The sequence below is a fragment of the Phyllobates terribilis genome, unplaced genomic scaffold (assembly GCF_046119375.1).
Source record: "Phyllobates terribilis strain yellow unplaced genomic scaffold, ASM4611937v1 Scaffold_3__8_contigs__length_932513732, whole genome shotgun sequence".
Classification (NCBI taxonomy): Eukaryota; Metazoa; Chordata; class Amphibia; order Anura; family Dendrobatidae; genus Phyllobates; species Phyllobates terribilis.
Genome location: NW_027362763.1, coordinates 734474489 through 734502200, shown reverse-complemented (window position 1 = coordinate 734502200; position 27712 = coordinate 734474489). Strand labels below are relative to the sequence as shown.

The following is a 27712-nucleotide window of genomic DNA, read 5'->3' as shown; positions in this document are numbered from 1 at the left end:
AAAAAATAATTAAATGCTCACCTCTCCCCATTCTCCCACTGCTCTGTTCTTTATAGCTTGTCTTCTGATCCTCTGCACTGCTCAGCACAGAGGGCACATTGTAGTGACATCATCTCTTCCTCCGCTCTGAGACATCACTGAGCTCAGACACAGAGGGGGAATTGTTTTCAACTGTATCGGCATCCAGGACCCTGGAGGTCCCTTCCAACTGTAACATTCTATCATTCTATGATACAAGTGTATTCAACAACAAGAACACATAAAAGGTAAACGGGGAGGAAAAAAGTAACTGAAATGAAATCATTATGATATGAAAGCAATGTTTTCCCGCCAGCAGATCCTTTTTATGCCTTATATTATGGATGTGCAGCACTGTAACCATCTGAACATGCTGACCCTGAAATGCTTTACAGCGTGAACCTTCAATAGCAATAACATATTGATTTCAAAAGAAAAATCAATAATGTCTTGAACCTGTAGCCCTAAAATCTAAATTTACAGTATGATTAAGTTAAGAGTCTGGAAAATGTCACACATGGGAATTAAGGTATTTCCTATTTGGCTGAAACCTGCCATGATGGAGGATTTGACTGCCGCTTGTAATTGAAGATACAGCATAAATGGATCTGAGAAGAACATAAAAAAGGCATTCTACCTTGAGCAATCCTTACACGTTGGCCTTAAGCCTTGCCACCTGAGAGGCAGCCTAAAACCTTACAATTTTAAGGTTAATTACTATACCAAAAAAATCTAGACCTCGGTTAATAAAGTGTCTTTAAACTAATGTTAAATCAATAAGGGCATGAGAGTTACAAAAGTAGCTGAACACTTCCTGAAACAATCGCTTTTTTGGCGGAACAACACGTAACTTTCCAACTACACAGCAAAACTGTGAAATGTTTGAGGAAATTGGATCTTCGCCAAGTCTGTCAAGTCGGTGGCAAAGTCGCGAAAAATAACTTCACTAAGTTTAAAATAAGAAATTAACACCAATGAACAAAATTAAAAGAAAGGAAGAATATTCTAATAAGGTGAAAAACTAAAGCTGAAATTCATACATCCCTAATTAACGGACAGAAAAAACAATAATCGCGGAAAATTTGAGCCTACATTGCCACACATTTCAATTAAGGTGTGAGAAATATACAGTATAAGAGATCTTTTATTTATACCAAAAACGATCAGCCATGTACCACCTGTCACGCACAGTATGGGAAAGACTAAGTGCAGCACGAAGAGATGAGGGGAAGGAAGCCCACACACTAGGGAAAGGGGGAGTAAAGACCCTTAGGCTGATGTAATAACACCCTGCCTACCCTACCATCCCTATATTGGCTCCACACCAATCGCTGAGAAGGAAACCTAAACCCTGTATATCCCTAGAGCTAGGCCCTTGATAGGGAGTGGGGGGGGGGGGGTGAGCACTGTTCAGTCCCCACTATAAACTAAAGACAACAGGGGAGACAAACAACGGGGGAAAACTTAGCTTGAGCAGATACTGGAGAGATAACACCAAACATCCTCCAAGGGCACCAGAGAGGAAGCTAGCCGACTGTTATAGCTCCGAGCCTTCACAAGGGAAAATGTGAATATCACCAGTGACTCCCTGAAGCAGACTAAGAGTTTATAAACACCCAGATCATGGTGTGTCAATCAAAGCAGGAGGAAGGTTGCCACTGGATCCAAAAGTCAGAAGGATTAAGAAGGGTGTCTGCAATGCCAAACGCAGTGACCTTCTGCAGCCAGATGCAGAGTGACTGTCTGTTACATCTGACACACCCGTGACACCACCCATATATCTAAAAAAAAATTCAAATGAAACTCTTTCTGGCTGTAAGACAACTGGCTGCAGCAGAAGCTCTCCCCCACTGTTCTTTGTATAGAAAAATAGTGGAACAAAAATATAGAGGATTTTGTCCATTAAAATGCCTGAGCTTGTAATCAAGAAAAAAATATGTATTTAATTAAAATAAATAATTAATAAATATGGCAAATCATTTTAATAGCATGTGTTCTCAGTATTATATTTTTCTTCAATGGAAAGGGCATATAAATCACTGCACCTCTATAATATGTTTCCCTGCATTATATCTTGTTATATTCATATAATATTACATAAACCAATATTGCCTTTAACTGCAGTGACCAGAGCTAGATCTGATCGCTGCAGTTTAATATTTACATACCTGAGTCAGTCTATGACCGCGGCATTTAAATGACGTTATTGTCAGTGTGCACAGACTCCCATAATCCTACAACTGGAAGCTGGGACCTTGCTCAAGGCCCTGATTACTGCCATGTTAGTCCTCTTCAGTACAAGCTATATCACTTCATAATGCGGTATTGTAATATATAGTATAAGCAATCAGGTGATTGTGCAGGTTAAAGTCACCAAATGGACTGAAAAATAAAGAAAAAATGATAAAAAGGGTTCTAAAAAAAATAAGAAATATCCTAAAGTTTTAATCACCCCCTTTTTCCTTTTTTAAAAATAAAGAAATTAAGAAATAAACATATTTGATTCTGTCGTATTCAGATTTATCAAAATATAATTATTTAAATTGTTACGTTAAAATCTGAAAAGAAAAATCACAATTCCAGAATTTAAATTTTTTTATTGCTGCACTTCTGTCCCTAAAATACAATAAAATTTGATCAAAATGTTATATGTACAGTATCTAAAAAAACAATAAAAACTCAGGATGTGAAAAACAAACCATCACACAACTCTATCCATGGAAAAATAAAAAAAGTTTTGTCTCAAAAAATAGCAATACAATTTTTTTTTTTTGCAAATTTCTGTATTTTTTTTTACCACTTAATTAATAAACATAACTGTACAAGTTTGATGTCACCACAATCATTCTGACCTGATGTATTATGTTACCAAGTCATTTTTGCCAAACAATGAACACAATTAAAAACAAAAACAATGAAGGATTTTATTTATTTTTTTTTTTTATTTCACCACAATTGGATTTTTTCCCCTTCTCTAGTTCCAATGGTAGAATGAATGGTATTATTGAAAACTATAATTATTCTCATATGGCTGTGTTGCCAGAAAAAAAGGTTCTGGAACTTGAAACAAAAGGTGGAAAAAATGAAAAATGATTAAATGGAAACTATCATCAGAAAATTAATTATTATTTAATTCAGGTTTTTATGTTAAATGTATTTTTTTACATGTTGTTACATTTTGTCAATTTTTTTTACAGATCACAATCTGCATTTAAAATAAAAAAATAGAAATTTTGCAATTTTCACACTTGCTGCTGTTTTTTTTTTTAGACTATAACTTCCTGTTGTTTCAGGAAACAATACATGTACATTAACCTCAATGATCAGACATTGACTCTATCTTTTTCATTAAAGTATCTAATGCGCTAAGATCATTGTGAAGGGCAGGGGAGCAGGGTCAGCTGTGACATCACCTATTGTGATTGGTGGATCTTTTGTTATTAGCTGTGTATGTCATTGTAATCCTGCCTCTGATGATAAAGAGACTGCTGAAAACTCTAAGAAGTATGAGTCTAAGAAATCCCTAGTGATCAGTGTGAAAATTGCAAGACTACTCTTTTTTTATAAAGAAAGATAATGATAAGGAAAAAAAAGTAAAAAAAAATTGCCATTTTGTTTAAATACATTTAACACAAAACCAGATTTAAACAATAAATAATTTTCTTATGACGGTGTCACATGGTTAAAGGGTCCTCCAGGAATAGATCACTTTCCCTCTATAGCTCTGTATGCAGTCGAACATTCTACTTGCTGCTGATTTTGTATGGAATGAACGTCATTCGTTCTTGACTAAGGAATACCCGTGAAAGTTCGGGTTCGTCGAGTTCGAGTGAATTTTAGTCCAAAGTTCAGTTCAAGTACCAGAACTTTCCCCGAACTTGAACCCCATAGAAATTAATGGGGAACTGAACATTGGTGCTGTAAAATGGCTGTAAAATTGTTGTAGTAAGGGCTAGGGGGCTGCAAAAGACGCTCTCTCCTCAGCTTCCGAACTCCAAACACTAAAATCGACTTCCGGGAGTAGTCCGTGTTCGTAGTTCAGCACCGGACACTAGGTGACCAGTACGAACCCCAAACTTTACAGTTCAGGTTCGCTCATCTCTATTCTTGACCATTAATTCATACAACTCCTCCTGATTATGGCTATACCTAGGTGGAGGCATTTTGTCATTTTGTCTTCAACTCATATAACAATTACAATGAACCAGGAAATAAAAATACATATTTAATGTATATGCAAATATTAATATTTGTCTCTCTCTATGTGTAGAACTTATTTGATGATATTTTTTTTCTCGGTGATGCCTTACTTATTTATAGTTAATTTATTCCTGGTATAATTAAAATGAGCTCTCCATGCTTTAACTACTTAATATGTTTGTGGAGGGATTGTGCTATTACAAAATAGCCAATATGAACAGATCGAGCTGCAGCTCCAGTCTGTGAGCATGTAGAGGGTATACTACAGTCATGGCCAAAAGTATTGAGAATGAGACAAATAGTAATTTTTCCAAAGTTTACTGCTTCATTTTTTGTAATGGCAATTTGCATATACTCCTGAATGTCAAAGAGTGATCAGCTTAACAGCAATTACTGTACTTGCAAAGTCAATATTTGCCCTGAAAATGAACTTTAACCCCCAAAACACATTTCAACATCATTGCAGTCCTGCCTTAAAAGGAGCAGCTAACATCGTTTTAGTGATTGATCCATTAACACAGGTGTGGGTGTTGATGAGGACAGGGCTGGCGATCAATCAGTCATGATTAAGTAAGAATGACATCACTGGACACTTTAAAAGGAGGCTGGTTCTTGGTATCATTGTTTCTCTTCAGTTAACCATGGTTATCTCTAAAGAAACACGTGCAGCCATCATTGCACTGCACAAAAATGGCCTAACAGGGAAGAGTATCGCAGCTACAAAGATTGCACCTCAGTCAACAATCTATCGCATCATCAAGAACTTCAAGGAGAGAGCTTCCATTGTTGTCAAAAAGGCTCCAGGGCGCCCAAGAAAGACCAGCAAGCACCAGGACCGTATCTTAAAACTGTTTCAGCTGCGGGATCGGACTACTAGCAGTGCCGAGCTTGCTCAGGAATGGCAGCAGGCTGGTGTGAGTGCTTCTGCACGCACTGTGAGGCGGAGACTCTTTGAGCAAGGGCTGGTTTCAAGGAGGGCAGCAAAGAAGCCACTTCTCTCCAGAAGAAACATCAGGGACCGACTGATATTCTGCAAAAGGTACAGGGAGTGGACTGCTGAGGACTGGGGCAAAGTCATTTTCTCTGATGAATCCCCTTTTCGATTGTTTGGGACATCTGGAAAACAGCTTATTCGGAGAAGAAGAGGTGAGCGCTACCACCAGTCTTGTCTCATGCCAACTGTAAAGCATCCTGAAACCATTCATGTGTGGGGTTGCTTCTCAGCCAAGGGAATCGGCCCACTCAAAGTCTTGCCTAAAACACAGCAATGAATAAAGAATGGTACCAAAATGTCCTCCAAGAGCAACTTCTCCCAACCATCCAAGAGCAGTTTGGCGCCCAACAATGCCTTTTCCAGCATGATGGAGCACCTTGCCATAAAGCAAAGGTGATAACTAAACGGCTCATGGAACAAAACATAGAGATTTTGGGTCCATGGCCTGGAAACTCCCCAGATCTTAATCCCATTGAGAACTTGTGGTCAATCATCAAGAGACGGGTGGACAAACAAAAACCAACAAATTCTGGCAAAATGCAAGCATTGATTATGCAAGAATGGACTGCTATCAGTCAGGATTTGGTCCAAAAGTTGATTGAGAGCATGCCAGGGAGAATTACAGAGGTCTTGAAGAAGAAGGGGCAACACTGCAAATATTGACTTGCTGCATTAACTCATTCTAACTGTCAATATAACCTATTGGTACTCATAATATGATTGCAATTATATTTCTGTATGTGATATAAACATCAGACAAACACTAATAAAAACCAGAGGCCAGCAGATCATGTGAAAATATCATTTTGGTGTCATTCTCAAAACTTTTGGCCATGACTGTACAAGCAACCTCACTCCTCTTGTAGCAGCCAAACAACCATACAACCATAGCTGGTTGAAAACATATGGACAACTACAAGAATTTAAAAGGAGTTTGTCGGCACAAAATGACTATTCAAACTAAGCATAGGCTGTCCGTGAATCCTTGGCTTAGTCAAACTGTTCAGTGCAACTACCTACGTGTATTCCATCTTTCTTAGCCCTTTTTTGGCTCCTATACAGCCAGAACTGTCAATAAAAAAAAAGAAATGGTTGGAGATAGATGCATTGAGTGCCGAAAGACTCCTTAAGTTATTGTAGGTGTGACATCTGTTTCAGACAAATCAGATCTCATGTCTTGCACTGATGAGGTGCAACACCCCCAAACATTGTGTCTGCAAATTGCGATTCTGGTTTAGCTTTTATCCTAAGTCATATTTCAAGTCTTGTTAAAGGGTCAATATTGACTTTTAGGATTGCTGCTTCTAATAGGTGGATTAGAGTTAAAGTCCTCTCTGAAGAGGCAATTTGCATATTTAATTTCCCAGAGGAGTGTGCATGGCCTATAAGTCTTTTGGCTTGTCACTTTCCACCTTACCCCTTAAATCTGTTTGGAAATAGAATGGGGAAACATGAGGATATAGGAGTTTTGTACTTTCAATCCATAATGAAGTATGGATAGATTATAGATTTATTATTAGTTTAAGAACAAAAACTGCTATTTGATATATTTTATGTATTTACTTTTTTTTAGGGAAAACTATACCAAAAAGGTCATCCAGACTCTTATTTCTTCAGTCTCCGTTTGTAAAACTGAATGTGCTGTTAATCTAATAATTCTGCTTTCCAGCTGTGTTCCATGTCACTGTACACAAATAATAAAGCTACATTGTTTATTATCATAGACCTTGAGATGATTTTCCAAGTGTATGGATAAGCGGCCTGCGTATCATGCTCAGTGGATGAAGGTCATCTGTGAGCCTCACTAAATAGGCATGCACTGTTTATTCAAGCTCTGACTGCTGAAGCATATAATAAAGTTTTGGTGATTTTAAACCTGCTGTCTCAGCTGATGCCTTAGTAATATGTCTCTTTACAGCTAGCTTTATTTATGTTTTCTTTCCCTATTTTACAAAAAATGACATTTTTTTTTACTCTTCCTAGTGTAAATTCACATAGCGCCACACATTTACATAATGTGATTAACATTTGAGAATTTATTAGCTCTCAATTTCTACCAACGTTACAAGAAAATTATCTCTGTATTAAAACTTATTCTATTTTTCCATTAATATTATTATCATTATTATTACCACTACAGCCATTATTTAATAATTTTCTATTAATTCTTACTTTTATGAACCAAATGGTCAAAACAGCTCTCAATGGTGCTGTTGACTTCATTTTATAGTATTTTTTTTTAATTGTTAATATTGATGTCTTAGTCTCTTAGGATTAACAATTAAAGTTGCACTCTGTAACGCAAACATGAAATATGTGAAATTGGAATTACATTATTGCTATAGAAAATAGGAAAAAGCAAAGATACTTTGCGCATAAATTGGCCAATTCACGTGTGCCCAGTAGCCATGGCAAGGTGATCCTCTTTGCTGGAAACCTAACCTAACATTATTCCTCTTCCAGGCTGATAGCCTACATTTATATGAGTAGATATGTTCCTCCTGGGATTAAAACCACAATAGGTTGATGGGTGGAGTGCTCAGTCAGTCAGAGAGCCTAAGTATAAATTTCAAAGACTGGCCGTCACTTCCAAATAGAGACCAGGTGTGAACAGGTGCATACTAAGAATAGCCACCTCCATATATAACTAACAAAGAAAGTTTCACCCTGTAGTGCTATAACATACAAACATGAAATATGTAAAATTGGAATTGCATTACTGCTCTGGAAAATAGGAAAAAACGAAGATACTTAGCTCATAAATTGGCCAATTCAGGTATGCTCAATAGCCACAACAAGGAGATCTTCTTTGCTGGGAACCTAACCTAAGGTAATTCCTCTCCTAGGCTGCCCACATTTAAATGGGTAGATAGGATCCTGCTACTCTTAGTATGCACCTGTTCACACCTGGTCTCTGTTTGGAAATGATGATCAGTCTTTGATATTAGTTTTAGGATGGATCAAGAATACTCACTCTTCAGCTGATTGAAGGGGCATGTTGCTTCCATGAGCTATGCGTCCCCTTGATTGTTTTACAGGCATAGTTAAAGCAGAACAACAAGCTAAGCCTTGTAAACAATAAAGGGGCTGATATGACTTAATCAGCTGACCAGAGGGCGTCTTGGGTATAGGATTCCACTGATATAAAAATGATCCAAAAGTTGTACACCACTATTAGGTAATGATGAATATTTTTGAAAAAATAAAAGTAACTTATTTTACTTAATGGGTGTAGATATGGTGCAGAAAATCTGCATCATTAAAAACTTACCAAAAGCTCAGGTTGGGAATGCTGCCTTAAAGCACCACTCCAGTGTTGTTTTTTTACAGCGCTGGAGTGGCGCTTTAAATGTAAGCCACCCTGCCCCCGTTCTTGTACTCACCTTCAGGAGGCTTCACCTTTTACCAACGCCACTCCGGACCTGCGGCGCCATCTTGTGCCCGTAACTTCTGACTGGCCAGAATCAGAAGTTACGTCACAAGAGCTCAATGCAAGTCTATGAGAGTCAGAGCAAGGTTCTCATAGAGATGTATTGAAAAGTGACCTCTGGCGTGCTCCATGGAGCTGTGAGCAGGTCACTTTTCGGGATCGATGCTGGATAAGGATGAAGGCGGTGGCAGGTGAGTATGATACGGAGGACAGGGGACTTATAATTGAAACACCACTCCAGGGGTGCAATAAAAAAAAATGCTGGAGTGGTGCTTTAAAGTTTTTGGAAAACCCCTTAAAGGGAGTGAGCGTTAGTTATTTAGTATTTATTAGGCAAGGGTGTGTCGCCTCATACATAAAGCAACAATCCATGAAAAATACATACATTGTGCTCAATATGACTTGGAGAAACGGTATGAGATTTATTCTTTGAATCTCTGAACAATGTATCATCCCTCGATCTTGCTCTAACTCAACAAAGAATATTAGTCTTGTCTGAAGTCTGAACTTTTCGTCTAAGATTTTTTTTCTTTATTATTTTAACTTTCGTAATATAACAGATATATATCTGTGTTATATATGTGCTAACTTTTTAGGGTACTTCTTCATGGAGCTCTGGCATTTCTATAGCGCTAGAAAAGATGCCAGATATCTTCCGCCTGTCTTTTTGGGCTCCCTACAGACTTCTTTACTTAGTTTGTGGTGTCTTCCAAGGTGGAAGATAGAAGAATAGTTAAGTCACTTCTTTTAACTGCTTTGTGACTTTTGAAATGTGAAGTGGTTAAAAGAAGATCAAAAAGACTGATCGTGTGAACAGCATATAGTTTTGACATAGAAGTGCATATGTTGAATCTTTTGTATGTTTTAGAATGCTTTTTCAAGTGGGTTTCAGAGCCGACCAACTTCAAACAGATGATGTGCGCACATATACTTTACGAGATTCACCAGGTTTTAGCTATGTAATCTGAGAGCAGTAGAGACACTGATTCCAGCAATGTGTCACTTACTGGGCTGCTTGCTGTCATTTCGCTACAATCCCTGTTTTCTCTGTTGTAGAGCTACCTGTTCTATAAATGCTGAGCTCTGTATAACCCCGCCCCCACTACTGATTGGCAGATTTTTTTTATACACTAGAAATCTACACATAGCAGGAGGACTGCACAGTTTGAGACAGCTTCTCTAGTGATAATCTCGTGCTGATAAAACACTGATTTTATTGAAACTGCAGCAAGCAGTCTAGTATATGACACATCGCTGGAGTAAGGGTCTCTGTCCCTATATAATGCTGCTATTGGATTACATAACAAAATCTGCTGACAGATTCCCATTAAAGAGCTTTTCCCGTTTCATGCAATTATGACATATTCACTAGCAGGCCGGTGGAGGGCATATTTCATAGACCTGAATGAAGAAAGCCTTCATATTCACAGCTCCCACAGTCATTTAGTCTGTATCTAGATGGGTCAGTGGTAGAGATGAGCGAACCCAAATTGTTTGGACTAAAGTCTGCTCGATCACGAACATCCACGGGTCCACTCATCCCTCGTCAGGGGTACTTCTTCTCCTGGTAATTGTGGTTCCAGAGAACGCCTCCACTCTGTAGTCAATTAATGCATAGTGTTGCACATCTCTATCTGTGTCAAGATAGATGTTCTCACCATTTTTCTATAAGAAGACAACTGGCCCGTCACAATCCATGCATTTTTACTCTTGCAGTACAGTCACTATTTCATGTTGCTCCTCAGGGCCATCTCTTTTTTTTTATCTATTCACTGTACATCTTAACCTTCATTTCTGGCTTACAAACAGTATTATCTTCAGTAAGTCCGCAGCTGGTCAGAAGGAAGCACAGAAATACACAGTCAACTTCCAAGTCAACTTCTGAAGCCTACAAAATTATTTTTTAACCTTGACATTTGGCAACTTGCGGGATCTGTCTGACCCAATTTTTTATTATGCTTGTTAAAGACATAGCCACCAGAACCTCACTAGAAGCCGACTCACCTTTACCAGCTGGTGTTTCTGTCGGAGTGAAAAACATTTATTACAGGTGGAAGTCAGTGTCTTCTAGGGTCCATTGATCTCCTCTTGACCTTTACATTTTGGTTACACTTCTGTTTTACCTTTTTTGTTATTATTTCTTCTTGCTTTTTAAATCCTAGTGACATTTATGTTACAAACAATATTTATCTGTATTTTTTTATGTATGTTGTTACATTTTTATGAGTGATAATATTTTTTTCTATTTTAAATGATAAATCTAAAAATATAAATTGACTTTTTTCTGAATAAACATTTACTGAGGTTTACAGGTTTTCTTTTTTCAATAACCTTTATCCTTTAGCTTTGAAAGCAAGACAATGATTCGTATGTCCCATGTACTAACCTACTAAAATGTAATATATATATTACAATATACCAGACTAAAATATGATTAAATTAATACTTGTGTACAATTTATGAAAACATATTAAAGGAATATACAGTTTTGTGAGAAAATATTTTTGGGACCTTATTGTTATAAATCGCTGTCCAATGGATTGTCCTACTCAGTGATTGACAACTACTCTTCATACCAGGTAGGCTGTCAATCATTCAGTAAGTCCACCCACTGGACTTATAAGTAGAGGTAACCGAACCCGGATTTAAAAGTTTGGGGTTTATACCAGACAGTTAGTGTCCGGTGCTAATCACCGAACGAAAATGGACTTCTCTTGGAAGTCCATTGCAATGTCCCGAGTCCGGGAAGAAGGAGAGAGAGAATTTTACAGCTCAAAAGTTCTGGTCCCCATTGTTTTCAATGGGGTTCGGGTTCTGGAACCCGAACCAAACTTTGGAATAAAGTTTGAGTCGAGTACCAGAACCCAAAATTCCACAGGTCCGCTCATTCCTAATCTGTATGCATCTTCATAGCAGGTAGGCTGTCAGTCATTAAGTAAGTCCGCCCACTGGACTCATAAGCCCAGAATGTGGATTTCAGTCAATACATCACAAGTGGTACTGAATCTTTCTCCGCAAAGATTCATCATTGCTTCTGCGTTATTTTTTTTTTTTGTCTAAATTAATTCATTATTTTATTTATTTAATTTCATTTATTATTCTATTTGCTCCTTTTTTTACATATTTTTGTGTGCCCGACTGTGTTTTTTTTTTCCATTTTCCTCTTTGCGCACCAAAAAGTTACCCAGTTTAAGACAGAAAAACAGACCATTCTTAACTTCGTGTCAAATTCATTAATCGCGTGAACCATTTTGCAGAATTCGGTGCCAAAAATAGCAACTAATACTGCAAAAAAAATAAAAGGAAAGTGTCTTGAAAAATGCAAATAATGAATTGGGGCCTATATCAATTGTAAACCCATATTCCTGCACATGGATAGAAAGGCATCAATGTGATGGAGTTACTGTCACTCTGTTACGTAACTCGCTCCTATTCAAAAAGATTAATGACGGTGTTAAAATTTGAACATAATGTATTTTTTTTAAAAATATGGACTATTTTATTATGGGTCTATAATTTTGGAATGTGTTATAATTGATCATTTCCTTACAATTGTTTTGTCTTTTTTTTTTCTGCAAGGTGACCTATACATAGGAGGTGTTGCCAAAGAAACGTTCAAAACATTGCCAAAACTCGTCCATGCCAAGGAAGGATTCCAGGGCTGCCTTGCTTCTGTTGATCTGAATGGACGTCTTCCAGACTTGATCTCAGATGCTCTTTTGTGTAATGGGCAAATAGAAAGAGGATGTGAAGGTACAAATAATAATTTTAATTGCACTACCTGTACAAATGGTAATATGTCCATCAGTGCGAGACAATCGTTTTATTGTATAATTATATCTTTTTTATTTGCATTACAAGTATTCATCCTTTGATTAAGAACAAGTTGTTTTTTTTTCTTTTTATACTTTCAAATTATTGATGCACATCACTTATCAATTCCTATGAGATAATTGAAGTAATATTGTCCGCTTATTATGCCAATATTTAGAAATAATTTTATTTTTATTTTTTTTATATAAATATTTTTTTGTTTATTTTCTTCATCATTCATTGTGATATTGTTTAAATTGTCATTTTATTGTTAATTTTTCAACACAATCGCTTTGTGCATGTTATTGTCGCAGCTCATTGTTTTCATGTTCCCATTTTATTTGTTGGGATTTTTTATTTTTTTTTTTCATTTAAAAAAGACAATAAATTTATTTTTCATTTGTCTGAAATGTTGTTTTTATTTTATACCATGCCATCTTTTGTTTATAATTTAGTCCTACCTTTTTGGTAATGAAACTGGTTTTATAACAAAAAAAAAAAAAAAAAAAGAAAAATAATCAAGATCCATGTAGAACATGCTTTACTTATACAAACGATTCTAAACTATGTGTTTTAAAATAGAATAATTTGCATGCAGACACACAAAATGTTATATTATATGGTCAATACAAAAGTATTATGTGCAGAGTGTTGGTAGAACAAGAAGTGTCTAAGGTGCAGCTTCAGCTAATAGCTACGTTATATAGAGAAGAGAGAGTGATTTTTTTTCAAAATTGTTGTTGCCTAGAGCTAATAAACTTAGGATAAAAGAATGAACAAATACCCTGCAATAAATAAGCAAATAAACAGTAATAGTACATGTAAATAACATACGGTACTTAGTTGACGCAATTTTGATCAAAAGACCATAAAAGCCATCCAACCGCGACACGGTGACCCTATCAGGAAGGACCCAACTCTAACATTTCACCTTGCCTTCAGACCAGATGAGGGTAGAGCAGGAACTAGACCTGACTGGTTCTACCTGTCTATATATATAGACAAGATTTGAAGCCCAACAACATGGATGGGTGGACTAGAACTAAAGTGTAAAGAGAACCTTTGAAGTTCAATGGCAAAATAAAGAAAATAGACTCAATATACTCAAGTAAAATAAGATCACCATCTCAATGTAATAGAAGAGCAAAACATGAGGGAGGTGTGGGCATGCAAAACCAATAGACGGAATGGTGCCCTGAGACTCTTGGCCACACCATCACCAGGGATTAAACTTTAGCTTCTGCACAATGAAGGCAGCAATAAGAACACTAATGCCATGATTCATCAAAGTGTTTACACCAGAAATTTGACGTAAAACACTGAAAAGTTTCAAAATTGTAGGGCAAAGTGAGGTTGCCGAAAAATTTGGCGACTTTTGCCGTTTTCACTCCAGTTTTGGTCAGCTCTATTAAAATGAGTGGAGCTGGAATATGATGAGGGTGGGGTGGGTGATACTGTCTCATCTAATTCATCAGTTGTGGCATACCTTACACCAATGTTCCCCAACCCCAGTCCTCAAGAGCCACCAACAGATCATGTTTGCAGGATTTCCTTAGTATTGCACACGTGATGAAAAACTAAAGAAATCCTGAAAACATGACCTGTTGGTCGCTTGTGAGGACTGGAGTTGAGGAACATTTCCTTACGCCATGAATCTTACACCAGAATCTGATTGAGAGCAGAAGTGCATGCTGCTTTTAAGATGTGCCTGATTCGTTAAGACATGTCTTAACGAATCAGGCACTTCTAACACCACCGCACCCCCTCATCAAGACTGGCGGGAAAATCACCGGTCGTGATGAATTTGGCCATATAAATGCTATTTTTATACATTTTATTTTATTGGCCTTAGTTTATACTGTCAGTTTGGGCTGACAGACTCCCTTTAAAAAAATGTTGATGCATTCAGACGTGGTATTTCCATGGAAACTGAAAAAAGTACAGCATTTGTTAGTCCATAAATACGGTATGTTCACATGCCCTTCCAAAAGGTTACGATTTCTTCTTTTTTTTTAAATACAGTGAGAGAAGTAGTGGTCATTGTTTTTAGGTTTTATTTTTTTTACAATGAGTCTTAAACTAATGTTACAATTAAAACTTCTAAATTCCACTCCCATACCAGTCCTGCCAGTCCAACACCGTGGCGGGATTGGTATGTGAGATTTGTAATGTTGACTCATTAGGCTGAAGATAACAAGGTGGTTGCTGTGGTCAAGAAAATCCATTATTTTCTCAATAAACCGGTCAAGCCACTGACTTCTGAATCCCAAAATGAAATCTCATAATTTATTAGTTGGGCTTAGAGGTAAGCTTAATATTTGTTCTAATAGTGAGGTTTGGAGTATGAATAGGCTAAAATGTGACGAAATCAACAATAAACTATTTGTAACATGTGAATATTAGTCAAATAAGATCATTTTCTTTATAGCTAAAAAATTTTCTTAGATTTTAAGAGCTGAGTGTGTAATATATACTAAGGTGAGGCGGAGAAGGTCGCCGGGTACAAAAGATACAATGAGGAAAATTAGAATTCATCGTATAAAATTAATACAGGGGAAGTCTCATTAATAGAGGTCATAAATTCTAATTGAGTGTGCCAGTCATAAGTGACAAGGGCATAATATATTTTGCTTAGCTCCTCTTAACCTGAGCCTCTTGGCCACTTCAAGGATGATGCCATGTCTGATCACGTTATACATTCCAAGAAGATGTCTTGCAAGAAAAATTCAGGAAAATCTTGGTGGTCAATAATTTAGACTATTAGGTACATTTCTTTTTATTCACATTCTAATTTGCTAAATACTCTAAGGCGTTTTCATTTTTGGGCAATTAAATATTGTTAGAAGGGTCTTACGATGATAAACTGATCTCCAATGATTAAGTGTAATCTGTGAGGGAACCTTGCAGCAAGTGTTCAATTTTCCTGATGAGAACAAAACATTACACAAATTCCTTTTAAATCAATGGTCTGTCCACATAATGCATATATGCCTTAAATAATTCTGAACTCCTTTATTTAAATAATTCTGCACTTCTTTATTTGTTAACTGAATATTTGAATATATTTTTTTCTAATCCAGACAATTCCTTTAAAAGGGTTGTCCGACCTTAGGGTACAAGTTTTTTGTTGCTCTATGTGACTGCAGAATTGTGAATACTCTCAGCAGGTGCACTGCGTGCTGTGAGGATTCTCTAGTGCTGACACTAGGAGCAGGCGGTCATGTAACCACAACTACAGTACAGACCAAAAGTTTGGACACACCTTCTCATTTAAAGATTTTTCTATATTTTCATGACTTTGAAAATTGTACATTCACACTGAAGGCATCAAAACTATGAATTACCACATGTGGAATTATATACGTAACAAAAAAGTGTGAAACAGCTGAAAATATGTCTTATATTCTAGGTTCTTCAAAGTAGCCACCTTTTGCTTTGATGACTGCTTTGCACACTCTTGGCATTCTCTTGATGAGCTTCAAGAGGTAGTCACCAGAAATGGTCTTCACTTCACAGGTGTGCCCTCTCAGGTTTAATAAGTGAGATTTCTTGCCTTATAAATGGGGTTGGGACCATCAGTTGTGTTGTGCAGAAGTCTGGTGGATACACAGTTGATAGTCCTACTGAATAGACTGTTAGAATTTGTATTATGGCAAGAAAAAAGCAGCTAAGTAAAGAAAAACGAGTGGCCATCATTACTTTAAGAAATGAAGGTGAGTCAGTCCCAAAAATTGGGCAAACTTTGAAAGTGTCCCCAAGTGCAGTTGCAAAAACCATCAAGCGCTACAAAGAAACTGTCTCACATGAGGACCGCCCCAGGAAAGGAAGACCAAGAGTCACCTCTGCTTCTGAGGATAAGTTTGTCCGAGTCACCAGCCTCAGAAATCCCAGGTTAACAGCAGCTCAGATTAGAGACCAGGTCAATGCCACACAGAGTTCTAGCAGCAGTCCCATCTCTACAACAACTGTAAAGAGGAGACTTTGTGCAGCAGGCCTTCATGGTAAAATAGCTGCTAGGAAACCACTGCTAAGGACAGGCAACAAGCAGCAGAGACTTGTTTGGGCTAAAGAACACAAGGAATGGACATTAGACCAGTGGAAATCTGTGCTTTGGTCTGATGAGTCCAAATTTGAGATCATTGGTTCCAACCACCGTGTCTTTGTGCGACGCAAAAAAGGTGAACGGATGGACTCTACATGCCTGGTTCCCACCGTGAAACATGGAAGAGGAGGTGTGATGGTGTGGGGGTGCTTTGCTGGTGACACTGTTGGGGATTTATTCAAAATTGAAGGCATACTGAACCAGCATGACGTCCACAGCATCTTGCAGCGGCATGCTATTCCATCCGGTTTGCGTTTAGTTGGACCATCATTTATTTTTCAACAGGACAATGACCCCAAACACACCTCCAGGCTGTGTAAGGGCTATTTGACCAAGAAGGAGAATGATGGGGGGCTACGCCAGATGACCTGGCCTCCACAGTCACCAGACCTGAACCAAATCAAGATGGTTTGGGGTGAGCTGGACCGCAGAGTGAAGGCAAAAGGGCCAACAAGTGCTAAGCATCTCTGGGAACTCCTTCAAGATTGTTGGAAGACCATTTCCGGTGACTACCTCTTGAAGCTCATCAAGAGAATGCCAAGAGTGTGCAAAGCAGTCATCAAAGCAAAAGGTGGCTACTGTGAAGAACCTAGAATATAAGACATATTTTCAGTTGTTTCACACTTTTTTGTTAAGTATATAATTCCACATGTGGTAATTCATAGTTTTGATGCCTTCAGTGTGAATGTACAATTTTCATTCTCATGAAAATACAGAAAAATCTTTAAATGAGAAGGTGTGTCCAAACTTTTGGTCTGTACTGTATGTGACTTTCAAACTTCCGGTAACATTCCAACTAGACTTGTCTGGTGTCGCTCAGTTCACTTGCATTGAGCAAGGCCGCGCACGTCTAGTTGGCACGTGACCGCATGTATGCAAATCAAATACTTACGGTCACGCGTCCGTCAGCACTGTACAGTCTTCACAGCACACACTGCCCGCGCTCTGAGGACTCAAAATTCTGTAGTCTCATAGAGTGACTGCAGACTTGTACCATAAGGCCGGACAACCCATTTAAGTATAATCATTGTATGGCGTTACAGCAAGCTGATAAATTATAGCACATAATATACAGAGTTGTTGCTTCAACAGGTATTTCCCCTGACTGTTATATATTCACTTCATAGTAATCAAAATTCACATCATCGATGAAGGAAAAAAAGCCAATGAGACCAAAGAGCAGCGTCAAGATTTATTCTCCATTGACATTTAATGCATTATATATTCTTCCCTTGGTTCACATGTGGGCTGCTTCCAACTTTCACAGTTCAATGGGCAATATTGCCAATCAATATAATTAAATAACAGAAAGAAATTGAAAAGTCAACCCTTCATATGATTTACCATTGATTTTTTTTTCTTTAACCATATACAAGGCACAGGCTTTGGTTGCACTGTTTGTCTAACTTTTTATCTTTAGCAGATTAATACCAGGTAAAAAAAAAAATACTTCCAACTTGTACAGTGCCACACATTAATTGAATTCTGTGGTAGATTAGAACCCCGGTTGTCAATTTTCGTCAAACTGCAAACTCTATTTGCTAAGTTCAATAATGAGATTTCTGTGGATCAAATAGGGACCGCTCCGTATTTTGATTGAATTCCATCAAACTTCTTCTCTCTCTCTCTTCTTCGGTTTCCTTGACTTTCCTCATGATACTGATCTTTATCATTGCTTTTATTTTCCCTGTTAGTTTTTTTCCAGGTTTAATTCCATTGAGCTATCCCTATCATTTAATTGGGTTTCTTTTTCTAAAATCTTCCCATAAGGATCTTTCAATTTCAGTTGGCTAAACAAACTTGTGACTTGTGATCCTGCTTTGTTCTTCTAGTCCCTCCGTGTAACTAACATTAATCATTTAATAAATTATTTCGCTTAGGGGAGATCATCTAACAGCAAATAGGAAAGGGGAACGATGCAAAGTACTTTACAGTAAAACAAGTGAAATAGTGGAATAGTAAATAGAACTGTAGATACTTATGCATAATATTTAGATAAATAAAATAAGAATTTAAAACCAGATTTCCCAATATTTGCAAATAACCCTAAAGAGCTATATCACCTCTACATTGTAATACACCAGGTTTTGTAGATGGTGTTAGACAATGCAAATTATTTCCTTGCAGTTCTTTGAGAAATCACTACTGATATGGCCATACATTCTCTAAAGCTCCTGACCAAGAACTTTTTTGGCACACCACATCTTTTTTTTCAGACAATCTACCAGAAAAGCGCCCCATAAAAATAAACACAATGCACAGCAAAACGACATTGCTGTGTACATTCTCTGTTTTATGTCACTTATTTTAAAAGAAGTTCAAATTGGATAGAATTGGTGAAAAGAAGTGACATGCTCATTCATTCTCCAGAGAGACAGGGGGACACCAAGCGCAACAGGGTTTTATCCGATGAAGAAATTTTTAAGGTGAGGGGTGTGATACTGCTCACCTTTTAGTGTTGTTTAACCCAAAATTTAGGATTGACAGCTGCTGCAGTACCTTCGGGTCGGGAGATCCCGTCTTCTGAAGCAAGTAGTAGGAGGATAGGAGTGGTAGTCTGTGCTGCTGATGTGGAAATCCAGAAATCCAGAAGACACTGTACAGGATTGACCATGAAGTGTTTCTCAGTGTGCTTCAAAGTTGGACCAACTTCATTGTGAAAACCACAATGTCCACAATTAGAGATGAGCAAACCCAAACTTAAAAGTTTGGAATCCATACAGGACAGTACCATGTTAAACTCCGAACAACAACTCCTCCCGGAAGTCCGTTGCAATATTCAGAGTTTCAGGTTAAGTCCTTTGGAGAGAGGCAGAGAGTGAGAGAGAAAGAGATTTGTTTTTTTCTCCAGATCCAAAGTTCGTGGCTTCATTGTTTTCAATGAGGTTCGGATTCTGGTTCAAGTTTAGGTACAGTTCTGGTACGTGAACTGAACTTTGAACTAAAGTTCGGGCCTTGTAACAAAACCTGGACTTCTATGGGTCAGCTCATCCCTATCCTCAATACATATTGTGGTTCTCCTGATGAAGAAATTGGTCCAACTTCGAAACACATTGAGAATAAACTGCACGGTCAATCCTGTACAACATCTTCTGGATCTCTTGATTTCCACATCAGCAGCGAGTCTAGCACTACTATCCTCCTACTACTTATGCTCATTCTTTAGACAGCTTGTGCTCGGAAGTCGTTTGATCTTTATACCTCATAGTATAGAGCAAAAGATTCCGGTGGCAGAGCCGTAAGAATGATGGCAAAAGCTCCTGCGAAGCTGCTCTAGGAGAATGAATGCCAGCTTCTCCTGGGAAAATTCTCTGGCTGCACTGGTGTCCAGATGATGTCGTGTGCACATAGCCTAACAATGATTATCTCTTCCATGAAAATAAATGACCAAAAATGTTGAAATTCAATATGTACAATTTGTTTTTCTGCTGTCCAGTCCCACTGAGATATGAGTTTTTGGGCTGCATAAGGCTAATCCCTGTGCTGAATAATACACTCACAAACCTCCTCTATCACATCTCTATGCTATGGAGTATGTCAGCTTCTATCACCATTTTTCAGCAAGAAGATAAAATGAGTAATGCAGTTTGATAAAAATACAAGCACAAGGGGTTCTCTACTTTCTTGTTTTAGAACGGTCCCTTAGCAATTATAGCGGATCCTCAGATACCCGCTGTTGTTTGTGGGTAAATCTGGCCTCAAGTGTTCAATTTTGCTGCAGCGAGCACCACAGGTGAGCCAAAGCAATTACACAATGACCATTCAAATTCATGTGTTGCCCGTATAAGAGAGGACAGGTCAAATTTTCCAAGAGATGAGGATCTTGAATCAAAGAAAATCTTCAGTAGTGGACAACATATTTAAAGGGGTTGTACCCTACCGGGAGAACCCCTTCTTGATCTAAATATTTGGCCCCAATAAAATAAAAAACTTATACTCACCTCCCGTGCCGGCGCCATTCCAGCGGTGTTGGCATTCGCAATGCCGGGGCTCTCGTGCGGTTGTGACACTAGAGCCTGGAGCCCAATCTGCGCTGGCGTCACTGTCTCCACCTTCTGTCGAATTGAACATGAAGAGGAAGTCAGGGCTGCAGCTGATCTCGGACTTCCTCTTCTTGTCCGAAAGTGGAGACAGTGACACCAGCGCTGTTTGGGCATCTTGCTCACTTGTCACAACAACTGCACAGGAGCCTTGGGACCGCGAGTGCCAACACCACTGGAATGGCACCGGCACGGGAGGTGAGTATAAGCTTTTTTATTTTATTGGGGCCAAGCGTGGGGTATGAGAAGGAGTTGTCTAAGTAGTGGACAACATATTTAAGCTTAAAAAGTTTGTACATGCAACATATCCAAGATCAAGCTTACATGTAATGTGCATACAGCAAGTCAACTTGGCGAGAGATGCAGATACAAAATGTAAAGCTGATGCTTGATGCAAATACTGGATGACAAGCCTGATGGAGATGCTTATATGACGGGTCAAACTTTTGGAAGATGCTTATTCATCATGTAAATCTTAGGGGAGATACTTATACAGCAAGTCATGCTTACAGAAGATACTGATACGACGCGCCAGACTTATGGGAGATGCACACACCTGTCAGGAATTGAATATGAACTTCAATCGTCTAGTAAAAATGAATTGTATTTTCTCCTTTTTCACTCGCTGGGGTATACATACTTAAAAGTGAAAGACATAACACTGCAGACCAGGAGAGAATTGCATTATAAATCTCTATCCTTTTATTGTAACTAAAGGCTAAGACTCTAAATAATAGAGTTAATCTCTGAGATGACCCTAAATCTATAGATTTTCTACCTGAGTGGATTCCTATTGCCCCCACTGATCTCTGACTATGAGATAAAAATAAACTGGCTTGCAATTCTTATTTCCAAACATAAAGCCTTCACATGTCTTCTGGTAAAGCACTTCTGTCCCTGTCAAAGAAAGAGAGAAAGACAATCAGAAGCCGTCTGAAGTCTTATATATATTTCCAAGTACTGTGCTATAGCCATCGGCGCATGTTATAGAATAAATCCTGTACATTAAATCTCTTATCACCATAATAACAGATATCACAGCTTTACATGGTGGCGAGATTCACAGACATTTTACTACTTTGATGAGTTTATGAACCAACAATTGTAACAAAAATGAAAATACATTTAAAGGGAATTCATCAGTAGTTTTTTTTTATGTAATCCGAGGGCAGCATACTGTCGGGGCTGAGACACTGGTTTCAGGGATGTGTCACTTATATGTCTGTGTGCTGTTATTTCCATAAAATGAGTGTTTTATCAGCAGGAGATTATCACTGTCTGGACTAGATGCCCATGTGAGACCTCGCCCAACTCCGCCCCCAGCACTGCTAAGCAGCTCACTGTGAATGAACAATGTACATATAGAGCTTGAGTGGGCGGGGCTAGCTATCTGAGCTCTACTTCATGCTACTTCTAAAACCTCTGATTGTGTCACAACCTCAGCTCCCAGTATACTAAGTGACACATTGCTGGATTCAGCTTCCCTTTGCCTACATTATACTGCTCTCTAATAAGCTAGCAAAAGCATGATGACAGATTCCCTTTAAGGGCTTTTCTGGTCAGAGAAAGGAACTACAGAAGTCCGATCTACAGATTTATCCTAACTTACTTTGCCTGTTGGTGCAACATTTCATGGGATGAGTGGCTTGAAAGAACCATGTTTAAAAATGCATTTCCTGGGATGAGTGGCTTGAAAGAACCATGTTTAAAAAAAACAAGCAAAAAAGAAAAGATTCTGCGATAGTCGATTGGGAGATAAAAATGCTGCAATGTGTCTAAATGTGGCCACCTAGTGATTGTGATGAAAATTGATGCAATTTGCTGGGTTTTTCTACTAGCATGTCACTCTTATATTTCAGTTTGTATCTTGAAAAACTGGAGTCCTTAACAAAATTTGCAAAACAATAAATCTGGACACATCTGTAAAAAAAGGGAGTCTTGTCTATAAGCTATAGAAGAGAGTGACTGCAAAAATAATTATGACTGTAGATAAATTTTCACATCTATGCATTACATGCTTCATTTTCCCTATGGTGGCGCTAAAGAACAATTTATCACTTGCTGCTGGATGAATCTACAGATTACAGTTGTTTCATGAGAGTCCAAACAACGGACCCTTCTAGCAAAAAGAGATTGTCCAAAACAATTGGTATAAATTGGATAAATGTTAGCTGTGTACTTTTCTTTCCTGAAGATACAATTTATGCCTTTGTTTAAAGAAAAGAAAATAATGGTTTGTAAAAACCACATGAAGCCGGTGTAAGGCAATAATTGCACATGAAAGATCATAAAATAAAACATATTAGGAGTAATTGGTGTTTCAAACAGCTGTAGGTAGCGCCAAACAAGCATTTGTATCGCGCTTATATTTTCATAGCATGGTCACCAATTAAAGAGGTTGTCCACTACTTTTTGATTGATGATCTATCCTTAGGATAGAGCATCAATGTCTGATCTGCTGGGTCCAACACCCGGCACCCCCGCTGATCAGCTGTTACCGGTGTTGGCGGCGCTACCAGCTGGAAGTGCTTGCATGTGGAGCTGATCGTCTTCTCGGAGTGGCCGGGGCTTGGTACTGCACATCTGCCTCTTATTCAAATCAATAGGAGGCGGATGTGCAGTACCCTGCGACGGCCACTACAAGTAGACGGCCAGCTCTGCAAGTGACTACTTTCGGTCAGCAACCGCCACCACCGATAACAGGTTATCGGCGGGGGTGTCCGGTGTCGGACCCCAGCCAATCAGACATTGATGACCAATCTTAGAGATTGGTCAACAATCAAAAAATAGTGGACGACCTCCTAAACTTTGTAAGTTGGCAAGCTATGCACAAAGCATAAATAGCTATAGCTCAAAGCAAATGTTTGTTTGTTTTCTTACTATATATGCTCTCTATTAATAAGATAGGTCGATATAAGTCTGACTGCTGGGACGATCCCAAGAACCGGGCTCTGAAATTCCCCATTGAAATAAAGTGGTAGAGTGCAAGAACTCTAATTTTGCATTTATTTTCTATGGAACCGCCGGAGAGGTCAGAGTGAGGTTCTTCGCTTTCTCCACGAGTACCATAGTCGATGAATGGAACTGTGGCCAATGTTACATTACGATGGTGCATTTCAAAGCCACTTTCTTGGGATCAGTGAGGAATCTAGTAATCAAAGCCCCACCAATCAACAAATGATCCCCTATCCTGTGTGGATACAATTTCAATGTTGGGAATAACCTCAAAATAATCAAAGTGCAAGGGGCTCAAGAACTTCTTGTGAAATGATCGACATTCTTCTACTGTGCATTATATTACCATGTGTTCTGGAAGCAGGGATGAAGGAAAGCTCTTTTAATCATCTAAAAGCTGCTATTTCCTTCTGCCATTTTCTTCCTAATGGTTATAATTTAGCTGGCCTAACTTTTTTTTTTCTGCTAGTAATTATGCCAATGAGGCATTATTATTTAAAATGTTAGGTCTCCGAAATCATAAACACCAAACTTCACAAAGAGATCTCATAGAGGCAGATGTTCTGCATTAAACAAGCTGTTTCTTAACAGTTATTTCAGAGGAAATCTATTTTTTATGCTCTTCTGACAGTGTCGCAGCATGTTGAATGCCACATTGAACGGCTTTTTGAAATTTTTTTTTTTTTAGCTGGCTTGCTAATTCTAAGCACATTCTTGAAATATGAAACAAGATAATTAGTTTAATTAAAGTCCTGAGCAGCTAAATTTACTATTCATGCACATATATTTTTCATTGACGAATAAACAGAAGTTCATTGTGGCAAAAGACTATATCCCGGGAAGAATAATATGCCAAGCTCACAGCTCGTGTTATAGATGAGGCAAGTTCTGACACATTGTAGACTTTCTTTTTAATTTAGGCAACAGTCCACACTCAGACGTTGATAAAATATGTTCAAATATAATAAATATAATCTAAAACCATATTTCAACATGCAGATGTGTCCTTCATTACCTTTCTTCTTGGCTATGGTGCCAAGATGAGTAGTGCAAAATGACCATAAAACATGATTTTGCAACGCTTTGCTAGAAACTGTTTATACTATAAGTGTCTAAATGTGGCCACTCAGTGATCATAAATTACGATTTGTTTAAAGGGGATCTGTCAGCATAATGTAGAGGCTGAGACACAGATTTCAGTAATGTGTCACTTATTAGGCTGTGCGCTGTTGTTTACATACAATGAAGGCTTTATCACCAGTAGATAATCACTTCCCACACTAACTCCCTCCTGCCAAATGGTGTGATGACACCCCCACCTTTGATAAGCTGCTCACTGTCAATAGACAATGTACACAGAAAGCTGTGGTGTGGGCAGGGGCAGCTTTCTGAGCTCTGCTACATGCTATATCTAAAAACTCTGATTCTATCACAACTGCTGCACCCAGTAAACTAAGTGAAACATCGCTGGAATCAGGGTCTATTTTCCTAATTATGCTGCTCTCAGATGAGCTAGAAAAAACGTGGTGACAGATTCACTTTAATTCGTTTGTTAGCATGTTGTGATATTGTATTGATATTGTACTGTGAGAAGTAAGAGTCCTTAAAGAAGCACTCCTCCTCCTCCCATCAAAATATTTATCCTCTTAATATATTGCAGTCATCATATTATATAACACTGTGCACTTGCAATTGCTCATTTTGCCTTTCTATCCAGTTAATTCTTCTCTTTTCCATTAAGTTTATGATATCACATGATTAAAACTGACAAGCGGATCCTTTTAAGCTCTATGTAGAAACAAGAGGTCAATTTTGTCTGCGCAAGTCATGAGTCACTGCAAAAAGTCTATGGCAGGGGAGTTGAAGAAGGGGATGATAAATGCAAGGTAAAGAGACTTCCTGTTTCTACATAGAGCAGAGAAAAGAGAAGAATTATCTGGGTAGAAAGGCAAAATGAGCAATTGTGAGTACACAGTGCTATATAATATGATATATTAAGAGGATAAAACCTTGATGGGAGGAGGAGGAGTGCTTCTTTAAATAGGCTGTTCAGTCACAGAATATTGATAACCTGCCCACCAATTATGCTTCAAAATAACAGGAGCTGAGTTACTGTACCCGGCAGCCACCATAACAAATAATAGCTGATCTATGACGATGTCGGGTGTCAGTCCCCTTCCTAACTGAGATTGATGACATCACATGAATTGGTCATCAATATTCTGTTACTGGACAATTCATTTAATGATGTATGTGAAAAAGTAAGGGTGGACACATCTGTATACTATTATATTAGTGCTGGCTCCCATTAAAGAAGTTATCCAGGACTTAGAAGTTTTTCTTTTCCAATTGGGCTAAGAACTTACAGGCAGGTAGTTACTAACTATCTGCTTATTCTGCCCAGTGCTGATCTGTTCCAGCTCACAGTGGTCAAGAACCGCTCCTCCTTTTTCTCGTCATGTCACGTCGGCAAAGCAGTTTCTTCTCTTCCGCTCTGCTCTGTGACATCATTGCTGATGTCATGCTAAATGACAGCCAGCTCCCTGCTGCCTAACTGCGGGGAGCAAACTGTCAATCAGCATAATGTCAGCAGTGACGCCCCATTGACAGAACAGAGTGTAAGAGAAGGGGCTGCTCTGTCGACGTGACATCACCAGAAGGAGAATCTCCGTCAGAGCCAGGACTGATTTCCGCAGGGCAGAACAGGTAGGTAATTAGCAGCTACCTGCCTGTAAATTCTTAGTCCAATAAGAAAAATAATACCCTAAGTCCCAGAAAACCCCTTTAACACAAGCTAAAGAACAGCAGCTATGGGTATTTCCTGAAAAGATAGGACCGTACCGTGAGAGAAATTTACATGAACCTTATCTGTTAATACCTGTTGGAGAAGACAAGCCCCAGCATGCTAGCGTACTTTCCCTTCTCTGCTGACAGTGAAATAAATGTTTTTGGATCAGTTCATTTAGTTACATTGATCGTTATTTGCTGTTAGTTTAAAGGATGTAATGTGCCTTTTTGTGCAAGGAAAACACTTTCACCCACACATTAACACTTCCTACACAACAATCTATTAAAAGACGCTCAAAATTGAATGCTTAACAAATTGCCAAAAGCTGCTGTACGGGAAAATATTCACCGGTGGAGCTTTATAATGTAACATTCTGAGGTAGAGCGCCAGTATGAGATGGAGATGCCCCATACACTGTACTCCATTGAGTCCGTACTCGAATTTCTCTAAGGTTCTCATAATCAAGCCCTGTATAAAACTAGTGACAATAATAAAACATAGTTTTACTAAAGCGTTGCAATCTGCAGAAATTACAGTTTCCTTTTTATTTTGAGGCCAACACACAATTCCAACTGGCCGAGTACTCGAGTACTGCAGACTAGCTACTAGGCTACGGAATTGGAGCAGATCTGCAGTAAGCAGCAAAGGCTGCTAGACATTGATCACACCTGAACTGTTCAGCTGCATTCAATGTTTACATCCTAATGCCATAGATGCTTAGAATTACCAGCGGATTGGTGGGGCTGATGCATGCCAGACCCACTCTAGTCCACTATTGATGATAAGATTAGATACCCAGACACTCCCTTTAAAGGGAATCTATCAGCAGGTTGTTTTTATGTAATCTGACTACAGCATGATGTAGGGACAGAGACCCTGATTCCAGCGTTGTGTCACTTAGTTTATTGGGTGCAGCAGTTGTGGTAGAATTACAGTTTTCTCTGCTGCAGATCTAGCAGTGCTCAGAATCCTGAGCTGGGTATAGCCCCGCCCACATTACTGATTGGCCGCTTTCTGTGTACACTGTATATTGTTATGGCTGGGGGCATGGCTGGACTATAATGTGCTTGTGCGGCTTGCCCTGTAGTGATAATCTCCTGCTGATAAAAGGCTGATTGTATTGAAACACACAGCCCAGTAAGTGAAACATCACTGGAATCAGTGTCTCAGCCCCTACATCATGCTGCTCTCAGATTACATAGCAAAAACCTGCTGAAAGATTCCTTTTAAGGAGGACCTGTCACTTGCCATTAAGATATATTTTTTTATCTCAAGTAAATGACGCTGTTCTCCCTAATCTTCGTGTTTGTTTGTTTTTATTCATGCACCTCTCTATTCCTGAGATATGGCCATCTCTTCCCTGTATAAAAAC

The 27712-nt window shown here is 38.5% G+C and overlaps 1 protein-coding gene across 14 annotated transcripts in view; it reads left to right on the top strand.

Annotated features, from left to right (window-relative positions):
• Nucleotides 1-27712, top strand: part of NRXN1 (neurexin 1) — a 1901072-nt gene that overhangs the window by 1086643 nt on the left and 786717 nt on the right. For all 14 annotated transcript variants that reach the window (XM_073672110.1, XM_073672115.1, XM_073672114.1 and 11 more), the window contains one exon: nucleotides 12222-12395. In XM_073672110.1, coding sequence (XP_073528211.1) covers nucleotides 12222-12395 — 174 coding nt within the window. The remainder of the gene's footprint in view (nucleotides 1-12221; nucleotides 12396-27712) is intronic.